Raw genomic sequence first — 27,945 nt, 5'->3', positions numbered from 1 at the left:
TGTATCAGTTAAGTAGGAAAGAATTATTATCTATAATTCCTGGAAGATCTCCTACTTCTTAGAATTCCTATGCTAAATCTATATTTAATAAGGGTCAAATTACATGACTTTGTGTAAGTCAGTTAACTTCTCAGAGAATTCATTCTATATATATAAAGAAAGAGCTGGGTAATACTGGATGAGTTTGAGATCATTTTGAGCTCTACAGTAATGTAATTCCAGTCTATTATGTAAGCCCTGTTTTGGGTGATTTCAAATGAAAAAATAGACAGTATGAGTAGCAAAGCAAAACTGGGGTTCGGTACATACTCTTCAATTGCATTTACTACAAGACCAGGCCAAGGAAAATATAGCAAATATTCTTCTCTCAGAAAGAGAGAGGGGATACTCATAAAACATGATTGGGACATTGCAGAAACTTTAACATGTTTTTTCTTCCTCTTTATGAAAACGGTTAGCCATAAGTAGATATGCTGGGAACATGCTTTCTAGAAAGAGAACATAGAAACCCAAACCAACAGAAAATAACTGAAGAGTACTTGAAAATACAAGATGAATTCAAATCATCAGGAAGAGGCTTTAGCTTGTTATTTTGAAGAATTCTTGGAAGACTCGAAAAAGCTCATCTCTTTTTTTAATTATTTTTATTTTGAGAGGGAGAGAGAGTGCATGTATGCACGTGAGAGGAGGAGGGGCAGAGAGAGAGAAGGGAGAGAGAATCCCAAGCAGGCTCCACACTGTCAGTACAGAGCCCAGTGCGGGGCTCTGAATTCACAAACCATGAGATCATGACTGGAGCTGAAATTAAGAATCAGATGCATAACCGACTGAACCACCTAGGCACTCCAAAAGGCCATCTGTTTTTATTTATATATTTTTTATTATTTTATTTTGTTTTGTTTTTGAGAGAAAGAGAGACAGAGTGCAAGTGGGAGAGGGGCAGAGAGAGAGGGAGACACAGAATCTGCAGCAGGCTCCAGGCTCTGAGCTATGGGCACAGAGCCTGAGGTGGGACTCAAACTCACAGACCGTGAGAGCTTGACCTGAGCTGAAGTCAGATGTTTAACCCACTGAGCCACCCAGGCACCCAAGGCCATCTGTTGTTTTTTTTTTTTAATTTTTTTTCAACGTTTTTTATTTATTTTTGGGACAGAGAGAGACAGAGCATGAACGGGGGAGGGGCAGAGAGAGAGGGAGACACAGAATCGGAAACAGGCTCCAGGCTCCGAGCCATCAGCCCAGAGCCTGGAGCCGGGCTCGAACTCACAGACCGCGAGATCGTGACCTGGCTGAAGTCGGACGCTTAACCGACTGCGCCACCCAGGCGCCCCAAGCCATCTGTTTTTAAACTGAGAGGCAAGGTTTGGAGAAGAACATTTCTTGAATAGAAGTATCTTAAATGTTTCTCAGAGGAACCGAGCTCCCTGGCAAACATTTTCCAATTCAGGACCAGGAGTGATTATAGGGGAAAAGTTGCTACACCTGCTGCTACTTAAGACATACTATTCAAGTACAGGATAAAGGGAGGGCAGGACATTTGGAATGCCAAAGACATAAGTTTAAATAACTGCTTGTTCACTGATACAAGCTTTAGGAATATGGACCAGTCTGCAGGAGTATAAGTTTGTGTTTTGAATATCTGATGGTAAAGTCATCTTCTGTAGGATCAGACCAGTTCTTAACCTAGGTAGTCCTGAAATGGAACATTCTGGTTGACACAAATAATGTAAGTATTGCTAAGTAACTATGAAGTTGAGGAAATTTGAAGCGTGACCTTTTTGAAGTTCATAGTGTTGCTAATACATAAGAATAATATTAATAAGATATAATAATAGTGGCTAATATTTAGTGAGCATTTATTCTACAAAAGACTCTGTTCTCTATATATATGTTAATTCATCTACTCAATATTGTAGGTCCCTGAAAATATCAACCATGAGAGAATATTCGTATAAATTAGTTACATGTTCTTGGAAATTCTGAGGAATTGTAAAAGGCTAGAATGAACAAAGGAAGAATCATCACAGTTATTTGGAACATCTATGGCAATGTTTCTCCAAGAGAGGTCCCCAACGGAACCACTTGGGTGCTTAGCCCACCATAGACTTAGATTCAGATCCAGTGGCTGAGAATTAGCTTGGAAAAGAGATAGTGTCTCATGTGATAAATAATGGATCCAAGACTTTTCACAGAATCAAGGAACTTTCTGAATGTGAAATATTCAGAGTCTGAAACAGAAATTCCTACATGAGAAGTCTGTAAGACTCAGAGAGGTGAAGAATTCAAATGTAATCATTGCCATACACATCGTGAAAATGAAGTAGTAATTTAAAATCTTTCCACAATTAAAAGCCCCATCCAAGATGGTTTGCTCAGGAGTTCTGTTGAATACTTAAGAAGAAATAATAGGAATTCCTCAGAAGTTCTTTCAGAAAATTAAGAGTGGAGCATTTCTCACCTCATTCTCTGGAGCCAGTATTACTCAGAGAATAAAACCAGAAAAGGGGGGTGCCTGGGTGGCTCAGTTGGTTAAATGTCTGACTTCAGCTCAGGTCATGATCTCACTGTTCGTGGCTTCAAGCCCCACATCAGGCTCTGTGCTGACAGCTTGGAGCCTGGAGTTTGCTTCAGATTCTGTGTCTCCCTGTCTCTCTTCCCTCCCCTGCTCATGCTCTGTCTCTCTCTGTCTCAAAAATAAACATGAAAAAAAATTTTAATTAAAAAAAAAAAAAGAAAACCAGAGAAGGATATCACAAGGAAAAACATACAAACTATCGACCAATATTCCTCAAAAATAGGAAAAAAGGAACAAATAAGTCACTGGCACTTAAATCCTTCTCTGGTTTTGCTTTCAGGAACCCCACCTAAGATAATAGCAACATTCCAAATCTAAAAAGAACCAAGAAAGAAGAGTGGAGGGATAGGGAAAGAAGTTTTATAAGGGAAACTCCTATAAAGGACATTATTGGGCATAATTTGGGAAATTTGAAAATGTACTGGATATTAGGAAATATGGCTGTTTCAATGTTTAATTTCTTGGCTCTGATAATGATGCTGAGTTCAGCAGGAGAATGTTCCTGTTCTTAGGAGATACATGATGAAGTGTTTACAAGTGAAGCATCACTAATATCTGTAACTTATTTTCAAACGGTAAGAAAAAAAAGAGAGCAGGTGTGGAAACTGTTAATAACTTGTGATTCCAAGTGAATAATGTACACATATTCATTATCCTTTTGATTTTTCTGTTGATCTTTTTTTAAAAAATAAAATTGATTAGAGAAGTGCAAAAACCACAGCTACCACTACATACCTATCAGAATGGCTAAAATTTTTAAAAATTAAAAACAGGCAATACCAATTACTGTTGGCAATATGGAGGAAGTGATGTGGGCTCTCATACACCGCTGGTGAGAGGGCAAAATGGTACAGCAGCTTTGGCAAACAGGTGGTCGTTTCTCATAGTTAAAAAGTAGACTTACCTAAATTTCCTCTCCTAGCTGTTTACCAGAGATATGAAAACTTATGTCCACATAAAAAACTGTACATCAATGTTTATAGTGACTTTATTCATAACAACTGGAAACTGGAGACAGTGCAAATGTCCCTTAACTGGGAAAGGCATACACTGTGATACATCCATACAATAAAATATTACTTCACAATAAAAAGAAATAAACTACTGATACACACAGCAACATGGATGAATATCCAATATATTACGCAAAGACTCAAAAGCTATATATTGTATAATCCATTTATATGACAGTCTGAAAAAGGTAAATTATAAGGACAGAAAACAGATCAGTAGATGGGCTGAGGGTGAAATAAGGAGTTGGCTACAAAGACACATGCCTCCATGTGTCTTTGGAGACTTTCTAGAAAGATAGAACTGTTCTATAGAACTATAGAACTTTCTAGAATGATAGAACTGTTCTATACTTTTTGGTGGTGGTTACATGATGATATGTGCTCAGGACTATATGCTAAAAGGGGTGAATTTATATCTTAATGAAAAATGTATCTTAATTTTAAAACTAAATAACTAAATGTTATTTAAAAAGTCAAGTCAGTCCTCTCTCTAAACCATCCAACGGAGTCTTACCCAGAATAAACAGCAAAGTCATTGCTATAGCTTATCATCTGGCATCCTTTCAGCTCTCTGATCTCATATGGTACTTCTCTTCCCCTCCCTCAATCTGTTCGAGCCACGTTGGCCACTTTCTATTCCCGAAACCTATCAAGGCATGTGTCCACCTCAGAGCCTTTGCACCTCACCTGTTCCCTCTGCTCTTCCCCCAGATGGCTATATAACTTGTTTACTCTAATATCACCTTTACACTAACGTCTTCTTCCTAATCCCTCCTTAACACTGGTACTCCTTTTGTCCATGTTACTTTTCATTATCAAACATACCATGTGTATATAATACTTTAACATTTATTTAGTATAATTTCTGTCTCTCTCAACAAGAGAGGGGAGGGCTTCTTCAGAATTTTTTAACAGCTATGGCACATGCACACACAACAGTGCTTAACATATAGTAGTAAGTTGAATAAATGGTATTCATTGGTTGAATAAATGAATTGAGATATAATGGAAGAGTCATTATTTCACCCATCCATGCTCTGCACTCAATTTCACTTGCATACTTTTTATAACACACTAAAAATCAATCTTATCATAATTATTAAGGAAGTGGACCTTTATTCTAATTCCACTTTTATGAGAAAAAAGTAAATGATGAAAAAAAAAGAATTATTAAGCATATATTTGTAAAAACAGTATCAACATGTCCATAGAATAAACACAAATTCATCTGGATTCAGATGTAAATCACTTAGATCTAAAATATGGAACCAAGTGCTCGTTTGTTCTTCCTCCTCTGTGAAGTCTTCATTCCTATCTCTCTCCTCCCAACCACTGAGCTCTCAAAGGGAGTTGGTTCACTTTCAGCTTCCCACCATCCACTCTGTGCTTCATGCATGCTGCACTTGTCACACGAAATTTTATTTGCAAGGATCTTAAGGTTAAGAATGTTAGGGGCGCCTGGGTGGCTCAGTTGGTCAAGCATCTGACTTTGGCTCAGGTCATAATTTCATGGCTCATGAATTCAAGCCCCACATCAAGCTCCACGCTGTAGTGCAGAGCCTGCTTGGGATTCCCTCCCTCTCTCTCCCTCTCTCTCTCTCTCTGCCCCTGCCCCACTCATGCGTGCTCGTGCTCTCTAGCTATCTCAAAATAAATGAAAAGAAAAAAAGTTAAATTATGTGTTCCAACTGCCTAGCCTAGCACCAGGCATAAAGAGGTTTAATAAAGGATCATTGAGTTGAATGTAAATGAGTTGATTTTTGAAGTCATAGATTTGAAGTCTTCAGAATTGTGAATTATCAAGGAAACGCTGAGTTGATTATACAATCCAGTTATAGATATATAATAGATATAATGAATAATCTATATCTATATAGACATACATCTAGATATATAGATACAGACATAGATATTTTGAAGAGAGTTTTATTGACTATCCCGAAACCACAGAGTTGATTTGGTTCAGTAGCTCAGACACCATTTGTAGAGTTTTCTGATCAATCAGAATTTTAGTAGACTTAATCTTATGCATGAATTTCTCTTCTTAAGGAAACTTTGAGGAGGGGGAAGACACGGGACGGGATCTGGATTAGAAAGAAGTAGAGCAAAAAAGGTTAATTTTTTTTTTTTTAAAGCATGCTGTAGGAATTCTTATGAGAAAGCTGTGATCAAGGCCATGAGAAAACTTCCAAGCTACTTCACCCTTGGGATGACTTCATTGTGGTTATCAAAGTTTCTACTTTGACAGAGATAGCATTCAATAAGAAGGCATATGTTTCAACTGAAAGTCAAGGATACCAGGAAAAAAGAAATTTGAGTCCCAACTGCCTCCATTGGAGTCCAACCTGTATAATATTTTCCTAATTGTTTTTTCACTTTCAGACTCTTCCCAATAGCCCATTTAAATTGTCTTCAAATTGATCTTCCTACCACAGAGTTGCGACAATGTTTTTCCAATGCTCAAAAAACAAGCCACATTTCCTGAAGGACTCCGTCTGAACATCTTTCAAAGCATGACCCTTTTATAATATGGTTTCAGTGCATATTTTCATCAACATATTCCATGAGGCTTCTATGCACACATAGCATGGGAACCAGACCGGACCAAACCAAACATTTATTCTTCAGTCATACCCCACGAGTTTTCTCTCTCTTCCTTTAACCAGCTCCCTCCTCCTGGAGTGTTCACTCCTCATAGTACTTTTATCAAACTTCTGACAGACTATCCATCCAGTTATCTTACACAGCCTTTCACGATCTCTCCCAGTCTGGTGGGCTCTCTCTCTCTTTTCTGATCGATCCATCATGGACCTTTACACCTCCCTAGCGGGTCCCGGCTTTAACCATCATTGTACACGCATTTGTCTTATTCCTGCTTTCTCATGCCACCCCTGCCTGATTTTGAAAATCTGACACTAAGCTCTGGTTACTTTTATTTACTATAGGGGATAACATAGAACATTTTCTACATCATGTTCTCAATCAGTTTTTCTCTCTTTTTAAAAATTTATTTATTTTGAGAGAAAGAGGGAGTGAGAAAGAGAGTGAGGACATGAGCAGGGGAGGGGCAGAGGGAGAGAGAGAGAATCCCAAGCAGGATCCTTACTGTCAGCACAGAGCCCACCGCACGGCTCGATCCCGCGAACTGCCAGATCTGAGCTGAAACCAAGAGTCGGATGCTTAACTGACTGAGCCACCTCAGTCAGTATTTCTTGATTTATAAAGCTGACTAAGTCTCAGGAGAGACACTGTGAAATCACAATTGTTGATCTCAGTAGCCAAAACCTAGTTTAGGTGTCCTCAAGAAGTTTTCCAAAGATTTATTACAGGGATCTATAAGAAGACAATGGTATCTTTTTTTTTTTTTTTTTTCTCATTCTCAAATCCCTCAAATTCCATACAATACAGATAGTGGGGCAGTGGGGTGGGTGGAAATCCCTCAAATTCCATACAATACAGATAGTGGGGCAGTGGGGTGGGTGGAAATCCCTTCACAGAGTACTGGACTAGGGAAAAGGAGATATTCTGCACATTGTCATTTAGTTAATCTGAGTGTCATCTGGAAGATGAACGGTCTAGATTAAGTAATTTTTCTAACACTAAAGCTTAACAATTAAAAAACATCATGCTATAATCTGGAAGAAAGAAGTCACCACTCGGTTATGCTCAATGTACAGAAATTGACAAGCTGAAAACAGAGGATGGCTTCTGGCCAGCAAATTGGTTTCCCTTCTATGCTTTGTCTGAAGACAGAGACGTTACATCTATCGCTAGGCCGCTGTCTCTGCCACCTGATTTAGACACGTGTCCTGCATGGTAGGCAGTCATCCTACACAACTGCCAGAGCTTAAACTCCTGAGGGGAATCTAATATTCAAATGGAGAGGATTAGTTTTTTGTTGGAAGCTTATGGAATATCAATTCAAAATAAATTTGAATATTCAAGTGTTCAAATCAAGATATATAAATATTTTATTATCCTACTACGGTACTTTCATTCTACTTCGAGAAATTAAATCACACAGATGTAACCAAGTTCATTTTTTAAGTGGAGAAAAGTTAGAATTCAGAGTGCTTCAAAGGTCAGTGTTCAGAGGAAATCAGATGACAGGTGCATCATGTCTTAATCCTAGATTCTGCCCATAATTCATAACGGGAAAATCTATAGCTCTATATGCTAGTTCAGAGGTGAATAATAATGATAAAAAAGATACTTTCTTCCTGCTCTGCTGTCTATTCACATTTTATAAATACTTGGAAGTAATTTTACATCTGTATCTGAATATTAAAAATACAATTTTGTTTGAACATACAATATAGTTGTATATGAATCATGCATATAAAATAGTACTATTAGGAAAACTGCTTTAGAACATAGTGATTACCTGCCTTAAAGGAAAATAGAACTTTAAAGCAATAAGGCTGACTTTAAATTGTGCGTAGAACCAGTAATTGTGTATTTAAGGCAATTAAAAGATTTATTGAATCTCGGTTAAAAGTAGATTGACAATGACATTAAACAATAAAGTATAATTTATTTGGTGCTACTTTGTGAATGCTCCTTAACTACAAATCATCTCACGATACCATATACAATATACTGTCAGTCACAACTCAAACATAAAATAACCTACAAAATCGCATGGCTATCATCAATATACACTGATTATATTTTTAAAAGAAAGTTAGTAATTAACTAAGTTAAGGTGCAGTAACTTTTTTCAAATAAAATATTAGCACCATACCAGATGTAATGATCTAAAACTATTGGCCTTCTCATACGTCTTAAATAACTAAATATAAACCTTTTTTTTCAAAGCACAAATATTAATTTGCAAAATCAGTTCTACAGTCGTTAATATTTCTCTCTTTCGTTGCATTTTTCCCCGGCAGGGAAAAATATGAAGTAAAAACGTTGACAGGATATGAAAATCAAACACATAGATCTAACCAAAGAAAAGGCTGTTCTTCAGCAATGCGTTCCAACAGAAGCGAAAGTGGACATTTCGCGGCGGATGGTACTGAAAGGCGAGAGTTCGAGTTCTGTGGTGTATTCGTTGTCATTGTCGTCGCTGGTCACTGTCGAAGACTTCTGAATGCACTCATCACAGCAACAGCAGCAACACTCCATGAAGGCCCGACTGAAGGGTTTGCAAAGACAGAAAAGGAGGACAGGGGTGACACAGGACTTAAAGAACAAAAGGAACTGGCTGATGATATAAAGCAGGTCCATGGTCTGCTGGGAAACCCCCGTAGCCATGTAGGCAGTAACAATGTTGCAGATATTTTCAGGAATGATGCAAAACCCATACAAAATGGTCAGAGCCACCACTGTACAGTTCATCTGGCTTTCCAGCTGAATCTGTCGCTTATTCCCTCGGGTACAGGCTTTCTCCGCTTTGCGGATTTTCCTCGCAGTCACTAAAGAGCAGGTGATGGTGAAAAGTGTGGGCAAACAAAAGTAACAGCCGAAGTACCACCAGAGTCTTGCGCTGTCATAGGTAAGGGCTAGAACGTAGATGGTGTCCGGTAAGTCAGGGGAGACCTTGATGACGCAGCGTTCCGCGGGAGCTCGGCCACTAAACCCCAAATCCTCCTTGCTCAGCTGGCGGAGAACGACTTCTGGAAGTGCTAACAGTAGGGCACCCACCCATATGACAGCAAGCTTGGCAGTTGTGGAAGAACAGTTCTCGATCATTTCATAGTACATCTGCACGTTGGTGGCTGCTCGGAAGCGGTCTATACACAGAGCACATAAGGTGAAGGTAGTGACTCCGAGGGAAGCCACCTGCGGGAGGAGCACAGAATGCTTTTATTCCGGGCGATCTCTGAAAGATCGGAATACTAGGCAATAAATACAGATTGGCAAAACAGGGGGAAAAAACAAAACAAGCAAACGAAAAAACACAAACAGAACAATTTCCTGGAATGAGGCACGGTTAACTGGTTAACTGGGTTGGTGACATTTGCCAAATCATTGTAAAGATGAAAATAGGCAGGAAAAAAAAAAAAAAGGAAAGAAATGTAGTGGTTCAGGGTCATGGAGTCAGAAAAATTTACAGCTAGAAGGATCCATAAGGACCCACTAGTCCAATACCATTTTGTTATTGAAAAGAACACAGACACCCCAAGAATTTTAGTCACCACAAAAATGCCTGCCACCAGAAGATCTAGATAAGGAAGGATAGTTGAGTGTATCCCATTTTCATTACTAAAAGGGTAATGTTTTCCAGTGTTGGGGCCGATAGCACAGCTTACACACAGCAAACATTTAAGAGCTTATCGGGGCGCTTGGGTGGCTCAGTCAGTTACATGTCTGACTCTTGTTTCAGCTCAGGTCATGATCTCACGGTTTGTGAGTTTGCTCTGCACTGACAGCACAAAGCCTGCTTGAGATTCTTTCTCTCTCTCTCTCTCTGCCCCTCCTCCATTGTCTCTCTGTCTGTCTCTGTCTCTCTGTCTCTCTCTCTTCCTCAAATAAATAAACTTAAAACATACAAGAGTTTTATTTCCAACAAATGAGATGAGTAGAGATCTCCAATTTCTCCTAATGCAAAATAAAGTATTTTAATATTATTTTCAAATGATATACTTCTGGAAAACAAGAAAGGCAAAGTCTCCAGAATTTGAAATCAATGAAAAAACAAATGCCCAACAGGTCAGTGACTCCTCCCCCTGCACATTGCATGCTTGCCCTAGGGACATCTGCATTTCCTAGTGAGAGTTTCAGGTTGGTTTTAGCCAGAGGGATGGGGCCAGGTACCCAGGTAGAGAGGTAAGAAACAAGGCTAGAGTCAGTGTTTGTGGGGATTAGGTCAAAGATCCCCTTATGAATTTCAAATTCCCCAAATAGTGACATCTTCATGGGTATATAGAGAAAAAACATAAAGGGAAATAGTAGAGAAACTTGTCTGCATTACATGATTTGGATCTAGGTGAACTGGAGATTTAAAAAAGGGCAAATTCTAACCAGGAGCCCGAATTTACACAGGCCTAAGGCCAGAATTAACACCATCTATGTGGCTCAGAAAAACCCAAATTACAATTTTAAATTGTCCCAGGCACCTGGTGGAAGAAAGGACAAACCTCTCTGGAAAAACGCACTTTAAAAGCGGGCCTCAGAGAAATCCACCGATAAAACTCAAGGGAACATGAATTCACAATTAAAAATCACGATATGCAAGAGACAACCCACCACTTATGAACTTATGTGCCAAAAGAAGCAAGGTACAGAATCAGGCATATATCAGCCGTATACATTTACCATGAAATAAGTACATTATCAAATTTAAAATTATATGATACTAAAAGAAGGTCAGAGAAATAGGAGACATAAAAAGTAACCATGAAAATATGCAAAAAGGAGCCAGATATAATGTCTAAATATACCAGTCATAGGAAAATTTCAGATCAAAAAACCCTTTGATGCTGCCCACATAGAGCCCTGTATCCAAACTCATATATGTGCATGGCCCAGGCATCTAACTAAATCAACAATTAAAGGTTAACAACCAAAACTATGTACATATCTTTTTCACACAGATACTTTGCCAGGAATATAAATGCATGTTCCTAATGTAAACATACTATCATTCTGTAGTCTGTAAAATATTTACAAACATCATACACTCTAATAGGGTACACAGACATGTACTCAACGCAAGCATACATTCATTGATATCAATTATGTGCCAAACACTCTGCTAGATATTGGGGATATAGAAAGAAACAAGAAACCGTTCTTTCCCTCAGAGAGGTCATAGTCAGCCAAGAGGGGGAAGGTGGTTCTCACAGTCACAAGATAAACACGGTCGTCATCTGGGAGCACCAGATTTACTCAATTATTCAGAGGAAATTGAAGTAATTTAATGTTTAATACATGTAGCCATTATTTATATACTTAAGTAAAGACAATGAAGGTAGATGGTAAACTGTCCATGAGGTTTAAGATGAAACAGGAGACAAAAACTCCCTAGGTGGGAAAGATGTTTTGGGGTGTACCCTGGACACTCGGTATGTGCATGCACTCTCCTCTGGCAGCTATTGGTCATGCCTTGGCAAAGGAGCAAGGGGGGAAATATATATATGTGTGTATACATACATATATATATATATATATATGTATACACACATACATACATATATATTAGACATATATATTACATATATATATTGAACATATATATAATAGACATTAACATTATATATATATATAATTAGACATTAACATTTTATAAATGTTAATGTCTAATTTTTTGGAACTCAAAGGGATCATGTTGAAAAAAGGAAAACCATTTGTCATAACAATTTGGACACTCAACACATTGGTTGTTTATCTGCCACATTCAAGCTGTCACTCTCCCCAGTAACGATGGCAACTTGCCTTGCAGATTCTACGAGAGTTCCAATGTCCAATGTTCTCCCCTTTTTACATGCAACACATTAGTCAACGTCTACCAGTCCCGCTATAGAAAGTAAGGACGTGGCATCCATGCCCTGACTATTCTCACAACTCTTAGTGGAGACAGTCTGAAAACGAGATGTAATGAGGGCTTAAGTGTATGAAAAGCAAAACTGAAGAAAAAGTATGACTCACAATCCACATCAGGGCAGATCAAGACTACATGACTGAGCTTATAAGCACAATTCCTGTTGTACAAAATCTTCAGAAAGTTTTGCATACATACCAGTACAAGGAATATCAATCCGATATGACTGCCATAAAAAGTCATCTCTACATACACGTTTTTAAAATTAACCTTCAAATTAATGAACTGTTCATCTTGATGGTAATTTATTTTGCATCTCTGCCAGAGATTCGAAATAAGTCTAAAATTGAGGCCCCTGCTGTGCGACTGTCTTAAGATCAGATCTGTCAGTAACTGCCACACTTTGAATGGAAACCCGAGGACTTGCTCTCTTCTCAAGGTCTGTATCGAACAGTATTACTTAGAAATTGCAGTATTTTATTTCATGGATTTCTGAAACATTACATTTACATACTAGTTTTTCAAGCAGTTTGATTCATTTCTCTAGAAGAACAGAAAACAACAAAAGGTTCTCCAACTATCAAATGCACACACATCCTCAGCAAGGCTTTCTGTGTCATCTTCACTAATGCAAATCTTTGTGCATGTCACCCATGTATCCTGAGTCAGTCCATAAATAAAGCTACAAAGGTTAATGCTGTGCATTCTTTTACAATTATGAATAGCATTTCTATTAAAAGGAAAGCTTGGCAAGACAAAAACACTAGGGAATCTGACGACAGGCAATCTCTCAGAGACTTGGAACATCTATTTGCTTGGTAGTTTTCTATCATTCTTTACAAAGAACACATAACACTCAAGAGATAGCATCTTCTCCCCTGATTAATCTCCTTAATTTTAAACACAGAGATTTAAGATCTGGACCAATGATCACAAGAGCTAGCATTTGCATACCTAACTCTCAGTCTGTTGCAAAGCATTTCATGAAAGGTAATAACCGATGAACGTAGGTGGACATGTACTAAGAAGGGTGTGTTAGACTGCCTCTGCTTAGATATTTATGAACTGTGATACATATCCACTTTTAATTAGAAGAAGCTCACTTGCTAGAAAACCAAAAAATGCTTTCTAGGTTCTGTATATTTCATTGCACATGATAACAAAAGCCAGAGCAAGTTTTAAGCAAAATTTACATGTGCTCCTACTTTCACTCAGGAATTCTATGCTATTCTTTTTTTTAGTTTATTTGCATGTGAAAGCAGGGGAGGGGCAGAGAGAGCGAGGGAGAGAGAGAATCCCAAGCAGGCTCCATGCTATAAGCCTGAGCCCATCACGGGACTCGATCCCACCGATCGTGAGATCATGACCTGAGCAGAAACCAAGAGTCTGGTGCTTAACCGACCGAGCCACACAGGCACCCTTCTACATTGTATTTTATTTGCAGATGCTTAGTTCTTCAGCCATATTCTCAAAAGCTTTAGGACTGAGCACCAAATATGTTTAAAAGAACATATTTGATCTGTAATCCAAATCGCGGTTTGAGGGAAGCTTCCCAAGTTTCATACACAAGTTTCAGGAGGCTCCTTCACCTAGTTTCTTGTTGTCAAATCATACTTCTCTCTGATGGTGTTCTCCTCCGTTAGGATCCAGCTGAAGCAGGAAAGTCACAAGAGCTGGGGCCTTGGAGTAAAATGCTGCCCCAAATGCAGATGGCACTTACCATGTAATTGCCAACAGCAACCGCAGCCCCAAGGCCGGTCCTAGATGTCTCCTCCCTCTTACTGCCACTGCCTGCAGTGCTATCACTTCAGATACTTTTCTGCAAATCCACTTATGCACTTGATTTTATGAAGCGAAAGAGCAAGAAAGGTACAAAGCCCCTGCTCAGTACTTCCCCAAATTATTTATAGAAGGCCTTAAGCATCTGTAAAGAATCAACTTCAGAAATTAATTGATAAAAAACATCTGGATCATGGGTGGTGGGCTAATTTCTGCTATCTCAGATATGAAATCTATCCATGCAATTAAAAATGCAAAATGTTGGTGTAACATGAAAAGATCTCTATCACAGTTTTCAAACGTATTTGTTTACTTACAGCTCATTAGAAATTCTACCGAGATGAATAGTGCAATTATATGCAATTATAAAACTGTATCATAAATGCTGGATCTTCTGCATTTAATGACCATATCAGATGGCTAAAATTCAACGTCACTAAGAAATATGCTCTTGGGAGTAAAGCTGGTAAGGGGTGGTTTTTTGAAGCAACATCCTGAGAGATGGAATGAGTAAGATGCAATCTCCTATTAATTAAACTGCAATGGGAGAAATAATTAACATCAACAAAAGCAGAACTGTAAACACTTCTAATAGACAAGACTATTAATTTTGAGAATGAAGATCAGAGGGAAGCTGGAAGCATAAATTTTTAACTATTTGGGAAAAAGATATTAAGCATTTGAGGGTGTTGGCATCAAAATACACAAACAAGAGAATCAAAAGGAACAATTCAAAAATCTTTCTTTCAAACAGCAATGCTCCGCCCTTCTCCATATCCCAGAGGAACAACCATAAAACTCCTTCAGCGCCCGCTCAGTCCACATCCAGAGTGGCAAGGCTTCTCCAAGCTGCAGCCACCTGTGGCATTGCTTCGAGGCACTGGGCAGGCACAAAGTTGATACATGAGTACTCACCGTGGGAAAGCAGCAGCTCTGGGGTCAAGATGTTCTTCCCACTGTTCAAGTTCAAATTCAATACAAAAATATCAGCCCATGAGAAAGCCTAGGCCATCATAGTCACTTTTCCCGTTCCCTCAAAATGATAGGAAGAAAGTATGCACGGATGCTTTATGAAAAATGGTAAGGATCTTTGTAGGAAGATCCTTGGCTGTTGTCTTATCTGTTGCTCCATTTCTCAGAAGCGTACTGCAGACAGACAGATAAGAAATCATTTTGAATGAGAGTAAGCTATGAAAGTACAACTCTTAACCAAATAAATAGTATCTCTTGCTAAACTTTCTGATATAAATCAGTGATAACAATGGGGGGGGGGAAGACCAATGTACTTCCAAAGCAAAATGTCTTTCATATGAAATTAAGTCTATATGCTTCAGTACAGTGAATAGGCTGATTTTTAGAAAATAGGGAAATTTCTAGCTAAAGTCATGACAACTGTACTCTATCCTAACTTATATTTTACCTCAAAAAGATGTTTAAGTAGATCTATTTCTGTGTACTCCTTTGTATACAAGTAACTCACAAAACAAGGGCATTACTGTTAAGAAAACCCATTCATTTGGACCATGAATGATAATCTATTATAAGTCTGTGGTTACAGGCCTAACAATCAGTCAGGAAAAAAGCAGGAGGAGCACAGGGTAGAGTTTCCTTTGAAACTCTAAATGTCTTCAGCTTGTATGTCTTTGGCGTCCTCTTGCATTTTCCATAATCCTTATGCTTACAGCACTTGAGGGCAACTTTTCCAGGAAAGAGACGCTTCTTTGAACACCAGTGGGACTAACATGTTATCAGAGACTCTGCTGTGAATAAGATGGCCTTTTTCAAGAGGTCTTCATTTCAGAAAGCATGCAAGTCATGACACTGTGGTAGTAACACACATCCATTAGTGTTTCCAAGTCAAAATAGAGCAAGGAGGAGAGATTTGCCGCACCCCTTCCAGGCATGCGTGCATCTCTAAAACAAAATAAAGCTATTTACAGACACTCTTCCACAAAGAGAAGGCTTCTTACCTTTATCAAAATCACTAGGATTTAGTCTGATACACCCACATATTATAAATATCCATTTATTTCAATTATACCCGATATATTTCATCTATACTTGATTCCCAATGTTATGGAAAAGCAAAATATTTTGAAGACATTGACTATTACTATTGTCTCATTCTCTACCTCCCTCCCTTTTGCTTAAGTTTAGTAACACGCTCTTACTTATTTTAAAAACAATTGAGACTATTTTTTTTAATATGAAATTTATTGTCAAATTGGTTTCCATACAACACCCAGTGCTCATCCCAACAGGTGCCCTCCTCAATGCTCATCACCCACTTTCCCCTCCCTCCCACCCCCCATCAACGCTCAGTTTATTCTCAGTTTTTAAGAGTCTCTTATGGTTTGGCTCCCTCCCTCTCTCTCTCTCTCTCTCTCTTTTTTTCAATTGAGACTATTTAAAAGCTAACATATCACCCCCAAACTTGTATAGATGTTATAAATCTTTCTTTACCTTATTGTCCCACCTTGACATAAGGTTTCCTACCAATTGTGACTTCTGGCTTCTGTAGCACAGTACATTTCTGTGTACTATATATACACAGTATAACAGTACATATATATACGTATACACACACACACACACATATACACACACACATTTTACTACAACTTGCGTAAAATATTATAATTTGGTTATAAATGTGTCAATGCTCATTAGTATAAAAAATAGCGAAGCAAGATTAACATCATTTGTCCTAGGAGGGAAACAATCTATTGAAATCAACAGATGTTAATATATATAATTTATGTATTCCATGTTGATTCTCAATAATTAAAATCCATTTAAAAATGTAATATTTATCCCAAGCCCAAGCTTGGCCATCCCAAGCTCTGATGAGCTTCCAAAGAACAGTAATCAATTTTCACCAATTTTCCTTTGTCCTTAATTATATTAGTTTGCATGACAGAAAACCTAAACTAAAAACATATTCCTCACCCATTTGTGGCTGGGTAATTATGATTTGAATGACACTAAGAAACCCGAAATTTTGAAGACAAAATTTCTCTTCTCTTAGCCAAAACTCCACTCTTGGTAGTCTGTTAAGGAAGTACTCTTTCTCCACTCAATCCTCCTATAAAATGTATGTACCTCTAAATCTTTCATCTTGCTGTGAATGAGTTAACAGATCTTTTCCTATACATGAGAAAGTTGAGCCAAGGAGAAGACAGTGAAGGTAGGAGAAAAGGCACTTAGGGTGAGGAGTGACGAGCAGGAAGTAAAAAATGGCAGCCTTGAGCACAGTCATAGACTAATGGAAATGACTCATTCCAGTCCTGGATCAAATCAGTGACCTTGGCCTTGTTAATGCTATGAACCATTCAAGTGTGCTGACAAATAACAGTGAAAACCATCATAAATTCACAAACTGAAAGTATTCTATCTCGGGAATAAGCCTGGCACTGTGATTCCATCCTGTGTTTTATGGAAGTTTTATGGAAGGTATGTATACCTACTTTTCAAATAGAGAGGCCCCATATCTGAAGTTGTAGCAACCCCATTTTCCACTCTACCTTGAAAGTTTAGATGAGATCATCTCCTCTGGCAAAAAGAATGCCATTCTGATTAGGATACTTGAGAGTTAGTCTTGACAAGAAGGTCGGGTTAATTAGTAGACTTTGGCAGGTCAATTCTTGGGAAGTTAAAGGACAGGAGGATCCCAGGAGGATGAAATCAGAAGCGCAATGCCAGACACAAATCTCACTGCATAGTAGCTTGCCCATCCCTCTCCCCACACAGTCCACACCCCAGACACAGATCCCTGTGCTTCCAATGTGACACTGTTAAATCTAGTCGCAGCACATGGAAAGAGCTTTTAAAGGTGGAAACATTCTATCAAGGTCCATGGTGTGGAAGGGTGAAAAGCATGGTAGATACGCCTTCACCTACTCAGCCTGGGAATCATAAACTCAGACCTATTTTGCTTTTGCAGGTATATTTGCTTCCTTTTTGCTGTTGAAGGATGCTTTGTTAGTATAACTAGGTATCTTGGCAATCCATGGGAACTCAGGATAAGTCCTCACTCAGAATCTTTCTTGCTTGAAAGATTAATCCAATTCTTGAGAAAGTCCATTCTTTCTGATACTCTTTCTATAATAGGGTCTGAAGTATCTATAATAGGGTCTAAAGTATCTCCATTGTCAGCCCTTCTTCCTAGGTTCTCTAAGGTCAAATTAAATAAGAGGTACATTTTTGAGATTTTTTTCAGAAGAAAAGGACTCAAATCAGTGTACTATTTATTACACTGTTAAATAAATCATTCATTTAAGTAAAATTTAAAAAATTTTTTTTTCAACATTTTTTATTTATTTTTGGGACAGAGAGAGACAGAGCATGAACGGGGGAGGGGCAGAGAGAGAGGGAGACACAGAATCGGAAACAGGCTCCAGGCTCCGAGCCATCAGCCCAGAGCCTGACGCGGGGCTCGAACTCACAGACCGCGAGATCGTGACCTGGCTGAAGTCGGACGCTTAACCGACTGCGCCACCCAGGCGCCCCTCATTTAAGTAAAATTTTAAAATTTGATTTACTTAATTCCTTATGGCTAATAGACTCATAATTCCAAGGCAGAGATGGTTATCTCAGGCAATGTATTCCAAATAATAATTTAACTTTTAGAATAATTCTGTGTTCTAAGTGAAATTTCTAGGGCTGTCCTATCTGCTCAATTATCTTGCCAATCATTCTAATGGGCTTCCTATCCCATGAAATATTGAGAAAATAAGAAAGCGAGAATTAAGAGACTTTCATATTTGTATCTTTTCATCATGGACCTAGGCTGTATAGATTTATGCAGATTAATAAGAATACGATTGAAAAATAATTAGAGCACAGTTTTCACTTGTATTTCTCCATTTTTGGTTCTGAGTACAACTGTGAGTGGACTCATTCCAGGACCCATTCCTGACTTCCATAATACCCTGTTTAAACCTCTGTTATAGGGCACCTGGGTGACTTAGTTGAGCGTCGGACTCTTGATTTTGGCTCAGGTTATGATCTCAAGGTTCATGAGTTAGAGCCCCACGTCAGACTCTGCACTGACAGTGCAGAGCCTGCTTGGAATTCTCTCTCTCTCTCTCTCTCTCTCTCTCTCTCTCTCTCTCCCTTTCTCTCTCTCTGCCCTTTTTCTGCTTGTGTGCAAATGTACATGTGTGTGCACACACACACACACTCTCTCTCTCTAAAATAAGCAAATAAACATGAAAAAATTAAATAAACCTGTTATAGCACTCATTACACTGCAGAACATTACTTCTCTATAACTTAATTTTTTTAAGTTTATTTTTATTTATTTTGAGAGAGAGTGTGTGTATGTGCACGTGCACGCATGCGCATGCGAGTGGGGGAGAGGGAGGGAGGGAGGGAGGGAGAGAGAGAGAGAGAGAGAGAGAGAGAGAATCCCAAGCAGGCTCCAGGCTGTCAGCACAGAGCCTGACTTGGGGCTTGATCTTAAGAGCCATGAGATCAGGACCTGAAGGGAGGTGAAGAGCTGGATGCTTAACCAACTGAGCCACCCAAGTGCTTCACTTATTCTATAACTTTAAAAGCAGTAATGAATCTATGTTATTAATCTCTGGAAACTCTCCCCCATTTTCTCCCATGCTTTCTACTCCCATCCCCACCTAACATGGTACCTGATATAGTAGAAAAGTCCGATAAATTTTTGATGAGTAAATGAATAGTAAATAAATGAATGAATGATGACATACATGGAAAAGGATTATAGAAGATAATGAATTACTCAAATTGTTCTTTAATCAGTTATTAGGTGCTGCTGTTTTATATATAATCCTTCCAAGCTGAATGCCAATGAATATCTCAAGAAGGGGAGTAGAGAAAATCCATATTTCTGTGTGTCTTCACTGACAAACTTTAGAAAAGGATGGCTTCTCAGTATAAAAAATAGTTAAGGAAATTATTTGAATTTCACATTTGATTATCATAAAACTTTTATTTATGTAGAATCTAAATTCAGTAAACCTTGCCATACACTATTCATAAATGGCATTGTAAATAAGAACTCATTGTATAACTTTTTAAAACTTGTCTGTGAGAATCATCAACTATTTTTATCCCATGGAAATGTAGAAAACGATTATTAAAGGATTAATGGGAAGTCATAAAATATTTGTTAAGCACCATTCTCACACAGTGAGTTTATTTTTCCAGAGAATATTATTAGTAACTTTCAAATTGCTCAAAAAACTGTTTGTTTCCACTTACAAGTCCATCAGAATACCTAATGGCTAATCCACAACTCAAGCAAATTTGCCATCCGCCATGTTAAGTGCGCTGTTGCTTGAATGTGGGGGCTCTAGGGCAATCTGTGTGGAATCGCATACCTGTGTGGTAAGTCATCTTCAGCTTCCAGGATCCTTCCTTTCTTATCTGCCAGTGCTAACTACAGCCTCAGGCAATTAAGGAGCCATCTATTCCACTCAGTTTAAAAACAGCATTTTTAAAGCCATTGGAGAATTTGGCTCTTTTCACCACAAAAGATTGTAGATCTTTCACAAATCATCCCTGGTCCAGGGGTCCTGGGGAGATGCATTCCCTCTATCCATCCTCTACCCTCACGTAGGAATCTTGTGTCCCAGTAAAATAAAAATAAAGTTCGATCTGGGATTATCTTACAACTATTTGAAGCCTTCTTCCCTATCACACATCATAAAGGTATGAGTTCTTTAAACTAAGGGGGAGCCTGTATCATTCAAAACTTCCAATTAATGTCCCAACAGAAATAAATATTTGGCAGCGGACTAGAATCAGACGATACACTGACCTGTTGGCTTCCATCAAGTAATGAGCAATGATCTGTTCCAGTTGCCATATTCAGTGCCTGGATTATTTGGCTTTAATAATTTTTTACATCCTTAAAGGAATAGTATGGTAGGAAACTCCTATACCATTCTCTTATTGCAGTCCATACCCAGACCTTCATTTCCATCTTTCTCTCTCTCCCTCCTTTTTTCCCTCCCTCTCCCTTGCCCCTCTCTTTCCACATACAACTATCATTTTGAGCATAGTTTTGTTTATTTTGTCTATTTCTAGATTTTTTTATTTTGTCTATTTTGTCTACTATCTGATAAACGAGTTTAAAATGATGTGTCTGTTAGGATGACCACCATCCACTCAGATTCTCTTCTCTCCTATCCCCTTCTCCTACCATTCCATTTGCCCTTGGTCCTTACAGGATTTATCACTAGGCCCCAAAGATACCAGAATCCTGGAGTAGAAAGAGAGAAGTTATCAAGTACAACAGTTCCCAGTATATTCCCACTCATAGCAACATTAAATATGATAAAACAACTCTCTAGCAACAGACCCAGGAAGCTGGCTACTCTCGTCAAGCCTTATCCCAACAAAGTGAAATAAAAACAAGAGTTGAATGTAAATTGCAAAGATGTGTAATTTCTGCTGAAGAAACAACTCCTATTTTTCTACACAAGCCCAACTTTCCCCAAAAGTCCACTGTCTCCTTAAGACTATGCTAATACTGAAGTTGTAGGGAGGGTGGGGGTGGGGAAAGAACTATAGTAGAAGAGGAAAAAAAGGCAAAGAGAAGAGAGGAGAGAAAATTTGTGAATACAAATTAACTGTGGTCTAGCTACTGTGGAAAACAGTATGGAGATTTCTCAAAAATTTGATAATAGAATTACCATATGATTTAGCAATTCCACTTTTGTGTATTTATCTGAAGAACATGAAAACACTAACTTGAAAAAATATACGCACCCCTATGTTCATTGTAGCATGATTTACATTAGCCAAGATATGGAAACAACCTAAGTGTCCACTGATGAATGAATGGTAAGGAAAATGTGGTGTGCGTAGGTATGTGTATATATTTACAATGGAATATTATTCTGCCACAAAAAAAGAATGAAATCTTGCCATTTGCAACAACATGGAGGACCTCAAGGGCATTATGCTAAATGAAATAAACCAGACCGGGAAAGACAAAGACCATATGATCTCAGTTATATATGGAATCTAAAGAATGAAAAATCTCAAAACACAAAAAACCAAGCTCGTAGAAACAGAGAAGAGACCGGTGTCTGCTAGAGGCTGGAATTTCTGGGGATGGTTGAAGGGTGTCAAAAGATACAAGCTTCCAGTTATAAAATAAGTCATGGGGATGTAATGTACAACATGGTGACTATAGGTAATAACACTGCATTACATATTTGAAAGTTGCTAAGAAAGTAAAAGAGTAGATCTTAAGATTTTCATAAGATAAAAGAATGTCATAACTATGTAAGGTGATGGATACTAACTAGAGTTATTGTGGTGATCATTTCACGATTACACAGCTATTAAATCATTATGTTGTACACCCAAAACTAATATCATGTGTCAATTATACATCAATAAAAAATAAAAATTAATTGTGGATAAAATTTTATACTAAGAAATATTAAAAATAAAAACACTGGATAAGGCAAAACAGATTACTATCTAAAAGGTAAATCATACACTATAAATCAATAATAACGTGCATGGGGGGATGTCAACAAATATAGTAAATATAAGAGAGTAAAAAGTGAAGAGAAGGCAAAATCTAAATAAAAGGAAATAAAATTCAAATAATTTTAGAAGCCTTGTGGTCAAGAAGAAAACAATTTGGTGGGGAAAAGGTTTTTGAGAAAGTTTAAAGAAATGTAATTATTTATAGTGTCTTTTACCAATCTAAAACACTTCGTGATTTTGAGAACATGAAATGTAACCTATATAACTTGATTTGGTAACTAAAGTAATCATGCTTGACATATTAAAAACTGCAATTGTATCAGATTATTGAAATTAAAAAAAAAATTTTTTTTTTTTTTTAAAAGAGCTACCAACTCTGGAACTTAATGTTCTGGGTTTTTTCAAAGGTTTTATTTTAAGTAATCCCTATACACAATGTGGGGCTCGAACTCACAACCCCAAGATCAAGAGTTGCATGCTCTACCGAATGAGCCAGCCAGGCACCCCTGGAACTTACTGTTAATTTAAGACAAACAAGATGAAACCTAAGAATATAAAAAGCCATAAACTTCATCACATAGCAAATGATGTTAACTGGGCTTATTTTTTCCCTACCTACTGGATATAAAAATCTTCTTTAAAAGACACCAAGGAGCAGACATAGAAAGAAAACACTCCCTGGACATTCTTGCCTCCTAGATGTTTGTCTAATAAACAAGCTTGAGACAAAATGTCTGGCTACTACGGAATAGGTATATATGCTTGAGATGATCATTTCTCCTCTCTGGGTCTCATGTTTCATCTTTAAAATCAGAGGGTTTGGATCAGACTGCCCGCTGGTTCTAATTTAACATGATAATTCAAAAGCCACTGTGGTGAGGGCTGTGGTTCCAGACTGCCTCCCCACAGAATTCCTTCAGGTATAAAGTGCTGATTCCAACTTCTGGGACTAGTGGTGATTGACGGCTCTTAGCTGCATCCCTCTCTAGGAACTGCCCTTTAGAGAGATCCACCTAGCTCAAGGTTATGCCCCCTTCCTGGAAGCAACTTGCATCCAGTGACTGGTCCCTTTAGGGGACATAAAGTCTGGGCCATCTTGCCTCAATTCAGGATATTGTACAAGGCCCTCGGGGCCCTGCAACTCCCTGTGGTATCAGCTGAGGTCTCAGTGGGATCTGTATCACGGTTCAACTTTCCCCCCTGCCCAATTCTGCTTCCTTCATTCCCTAGGAGGCACTGAACCTAAGCACACACCCCAATAAACTTCCTGTGAAGCAAATATCCACATTTGGGTTGGATTTCTCAGGGACGTGACACGGAACAGGCACTAAATCTCTTACTTCTTGGAGGCAGAACTGTTTTATTTTGAGTTTTGGACTGTATTTCTTGTTCTCAAAATCAGGAACTATGGAGCTGATACTACTATCCAATAATTATTTTCACAAAACATACTAACACATTATAAAATTATTTCAGAAGAATAGGATTAGGTAGGAATGTAGAAACACTACATCTGAAGATATTCATTACTTTAACAATAAAAAATGTATATTATAATCTAATTTTTAAAGAAAAAAATGAGTAAATTTTTTTCCAACCTTTGCTTCTCTAGGGAAAATAAAACCTAGTATTAATAACTAAAAAAATAGGGCTATAAAGAATAGGAAAAACTACAGAGCAAAAAACAAAACAAAACAAAACAAAAAAGGCAGTAATTGTTTTAATAATAAAAGAGGTAAAAAAATAAACTTAAGAAGCAGAGAATTAAAAAATGAAATACAAATGAAAATACACATTTTTTAAGAATCCTCAGAGTTAGAAAAACAATGAAAAGACATACATAATACCATCATCACTCAAAACTCATAGGTTGCATTAAACCTGAGTTTTTATATCCTTTTCTGAATTTGGATGGGATTCCTTTCTTTTAAAGTTTTTTTTTTCAAGAACTTGGATAATAGGTTTTTCTTTCCCCATTTTTTTTCTGTCTTCTTTATATGTTTTTTTCCCCTCTAATGTATAAAGGTTTTATCATGCCCAGTACATTTTAGACAAGCCAATACACTTCTCTTGTATGGCGGTGCGGTGGGGGGGGGGGGGGGGGGGGAGGAGCAGGTAACTCTCCTGGTCACTGTATAGTTTACTTTTGTCTCATTCTTGTATGTCAATTTCTTCTGCATTATTCAAGCAAACAATCAGAGAAATCTTAAATCTTGACCTTGAAGCTGCAATTGATAGGCACATTTCTCTTACATGAATTCAATTACCTCCTCTGCAATTCAAAAATGAACTACCAAATAAATTAGACATTTCAGAGCTACTTGGAGCCTGGCAACAAGAGAAACCCTAGGTCTTGGTGAAGCAGCAACAGCTGATTTAGCCAGCATGGAATGATTCTGCATCTGATCCCTGCCAGGATAACAGAGGGTCTCATTTACTGTCTCTTCCCTTACTTCTTCTAAGTAGGTACTGTTTTCTGTTTACTTATCCCCTAGCTTTAGGCCCTGGAACAATGTTGAACATAGTGTCACTGGCCCTGGTGCCAGACAGGATCAGGGGCTCTGGAATATTTACAGTTTCCCTTCTTCTGCTTCCATAAATGAAATGGGCAGTCTGAATGGAGGAAATCAAGGGCCAGCTGGCTAAAAACACAACTGGCAACAAAGCACTTGGGCTCCTTCCAAGAGCTGGTGTTTAAAGAGAGGCCATTTAAAGAGCAAATTCCAACCACCATAATAATGGTTCAGGACACTAGCTGTAAGAAGAAACAGTAAGGTTTTCCTCAGAAATATTTTTGTTTCCAAAGTTTGGAACCTGTTATATTCCCTCTTCTTCTTAAGAAATTTTCTGGAGTTAGTCAATCCCTTAAAATAGCCAATCAATACCCTAACAAATGACAAGTATATGTTGTATGCTTCTGGAATTTATATATCTACATATAAATTCTATGCCATGATGGCCAACGTGTTATTCTTGCTTAAGTGCATTCACACGAAAGAAATAAAACTGTTAAGAAATGGAGAAGGAAAAGGAAAGAAATAAAAAATGACATAAGAATTTAGATGGGATAGCATGGCAGATAGCCAAAGACACGTAAACTAATTTTGGAAGGTTATTAACATATCATGAAGCCAACCGACAAAAGCAGATTTCCTTTATTAAATAAAATAGTATTCCAACTTATATATTTAAGAAAAAATGCAATAATCTTCTTGGGGAGAAATCATATTGGAGGCCTACTGGATAAACAAAACATGGTTTTTTGTGGTCGCTGAGTTCTGGTAAGACAACCTTGACTGGTCACTTATTAACCCTAGAATCTCGGATAGGTGCCAAATAAAAAATATATATAAATGCCATATTCAGAGAGATAAATTTAAAATCTAAACAATTCTATACATTATGAGATCATAATTAATTATATCATAATCCAGGAGAAAATGAATTTGAAGGTGGGGGAACAAAGCTGCCTCTCTCTCTCTCTCTCTCTCTCTCTCTCTCTCTCCCCCCTCCCTCCTTCCTCCCTCCTTCTCTCTCAATGATTGGCAAGAGAAATGGAGGAAGGTACCCAGAAAAAAAGTGAAGGGGTTCAGCAGCCAGGTAGGTGCGTGGAACAGCAGTTCTGATGCTATAAATCCCAGAAATGGGTAAAGCCAGTAGCTTGAGACCCCCTGGAAGGCATTACCTCGATATAGGGCACAATCTTACAAGAGAAGTCCTCCAGCAGCCACTTTTTCGTCAGCTCGTGAAAGATGACAAGCGGAAGGCAGAAGAAGATGATGAGAAAGTCCCAGAAGGCCAGGTTGGCCAAGAGGGAATTGGAGATGCTCCGCATGTAGTAGTTGTGACACACGATGCACATCACCGCCAGGTTGCCAATGATGCCAGTCCCGAAGATCACCACAGACAAACACATGACCGCATAGGCGCCGTAGGACTCCTGGGTCAGTGGGTAGAAGGGGTTCTTTATTCTCAAGCGTCGGTTTGTGCTGTTTCCCCGGCGGGGACCCCCGCGCTCGTGGATCCCTTCGCCCGAGGACCCATTCTGGGCCAGCGCCCTGCCAGGGGGTGCAATTGTCCTCCCTTCGTGCCCAGACAGTCCATTGACCGTCTTGGGTGGGGTGTCGTGGTGGGAGCCCTGGAGTTTCCCGCCTCTCCTTGGCCAGTAATAAAGGTCGCTGGCGCCAGGTTCCACCCTCACACTCTGCTCCTGGCTGTGCCCAGAAATGCCAGAGCCTCTAGGACCCTTCTCTTCCTCCTCTGAGATCTGAAGGAGGAGTTGGAGAGCCGGGGGGTTCCCTCTCGCCAAAGTTCCAGGGGGCTCCTGACCTCGGACACCTTTCCACCTCCAGGCTCCAGGCGGCCTGGCTGGAGGTCCCGAGGGTTCTGCGATCAACGCCTCCGCCCCTCTGCCCTCACCTGGGTCACCTCCCGGAGCTGCCCTTATGTCCCTAAAGGGCGGTGCGCGCACCGCTGCCCCCTGCTCCTCCTCCCTGAGCGCACGGGCTAGCAGGTCTTCTGCAGAATTTCCCAGTCCCCAAGAGTCCCTGCTGCGACGGTGGCTCAGTGCAGGTGAACAGTTTTCCCCCAGGCAAGTTTCGTTTCTTGGCGAAGAAGCGGACCCGAGGGCAGGAGAGGCAGAAACCTTGAGTAGTAGCAGAAGCAGCACCCGCAAGGTGCGGGCGAGAGGCGAGCCCGGGGCCCGCATGGCTCGGTGAGGGCGCACCCGGCGGCCGCAGCAGGACCGACACCTGCTGCCTAAGTTGCTGCTGAGAGTTAGACACATGTCACATACTCACCCCCGCCCCGGCAGTGGGGGACGGGAGATTACGGGGAGGTTGGGGGATGGGTCTTGGGTCACAAACCCTCCCCCTCTACAATCCTTCCTCGTTTGGCTTCCCGTGCATCTCTCGGCCGAACCCACCCCGAGCGCTGCGTATCCCCCCCGCAAGGTTCAGAGAGGGAGTCACTGCTCCCGACGGCTGACCTTGAAAAGTTGTAACCAACACCTGACTGTTGATGAATGTTGCTACCGGGAGAAGCCCGGACCAAGCCCCACGTTCCTCCCTGCCTTTGGGTGGTTGCCTTCTTGGTAACAGTTGCTCTGCCTATTTACATCCTTTCGATACAGCTTTATCCAGTTGGTAACAGTTGTGCTGCCTTTTTACATCCTTTCAACCGCTTTCTCCAGTTGTAAGCCGAGGTCGCTACGGGGGGAGAAAAACAAGTTCCCCTTCTTCAGATGACTGGCAGCCACAATCCCGCTCCCGGCTCGCTGGAAACAGGTTGCAAACAGCCAGACGCCGCGCAGACGCGCCCGGGAAACTCTTGCCCCACCTAACCCCAGCGACTCGCCAGGCCGCGGCTGCCGTGGAGAAGCGGGATGCGAAACCGTGGTCACTGTCAAAGTTGCTTCTCCTCCAGCTCAAAGTTGACCAGGGGGCGGCGCCGGCTGCTGGGCGGTGCGTCCTGGCGGAGAAGGGAGTCGGTGGCGGGAGTGAGGAGGGCGGGCGCAGCTCCTCGGTGGACGGTGCCGTGCCGGCGGCCGAAAGAGCTGGTGGCGGCGACAGCGGGCGCTACCCGGGCGGAGAGTGTGGTGCCTGGAGCCG

The 27,945-nt window shown here is 39.6% G+C and overlaps 1 protein-coding gene across 1 annotated transcript; it reads right to left on the bottom strand.

Moving 5' to 3' along the window:
• Positions 1-3,547: 3,547 nt before the first annotated feature.
• GPR37 (G protein-coupled receptor 37) lies at positions 3,548-27,934 on the bottom strand. Its single transcript, XM_058724425.1, has 2 exons — positions 26,022-27,934; positions 3,548-9,375 (listed from the first exon to the last, which is right to left on the bottom strand). Exons 1-2 carry the CDS (start codon positions 27,120-27,122, stop codon positions 8,557-8,559), a joined length of 1,920 nt encoding a protein of 639 aa, XP_058580408.1. The 5' UTR covers positions 27,123-27,934; the 3' UTR covers positions 3,548-8,556.
• Between the last annotated feature and the right edge of the window lie 11 nt (positions 27,935-27,945).

The sequence above is a fragment of the Neofelis nebulosa genome, chromosome 4 (assembly GCF_028018385.1).
Source record: "Neofelis nebulosa isolate mNeoNeb1 chromosome 4, mNeoNeb1.pri, whole genome shotgun sequence".
Taxonomy (NCBI): Eukaryota; Metazoa; Chordata; class Mammalia; order Carnivora; family Felidae; genus Neofelis; species Neofelis nebulosa.
This window is presented reverse-complemented; position numbering and strand designations above follow the sequence as displayed.

Bases quoted from the DNA above. Each gene is read 5' to 3' on its own strand.
- GPR37 (XM_058724425.1), bottom strand. From the start codon at position 27,122: ATGTGTCTAACTCTCAGCAGCAACTTAGGCAGCAGGTGTCGGTCCTGC. The intron at 9,376-26,021 runs GTAATGCCTTCC...CTCCTCCCGCAG, and splicing joins AGATTGTGCCCTATATCGAG to GTGGCTTCCCTCGGAGTCAC.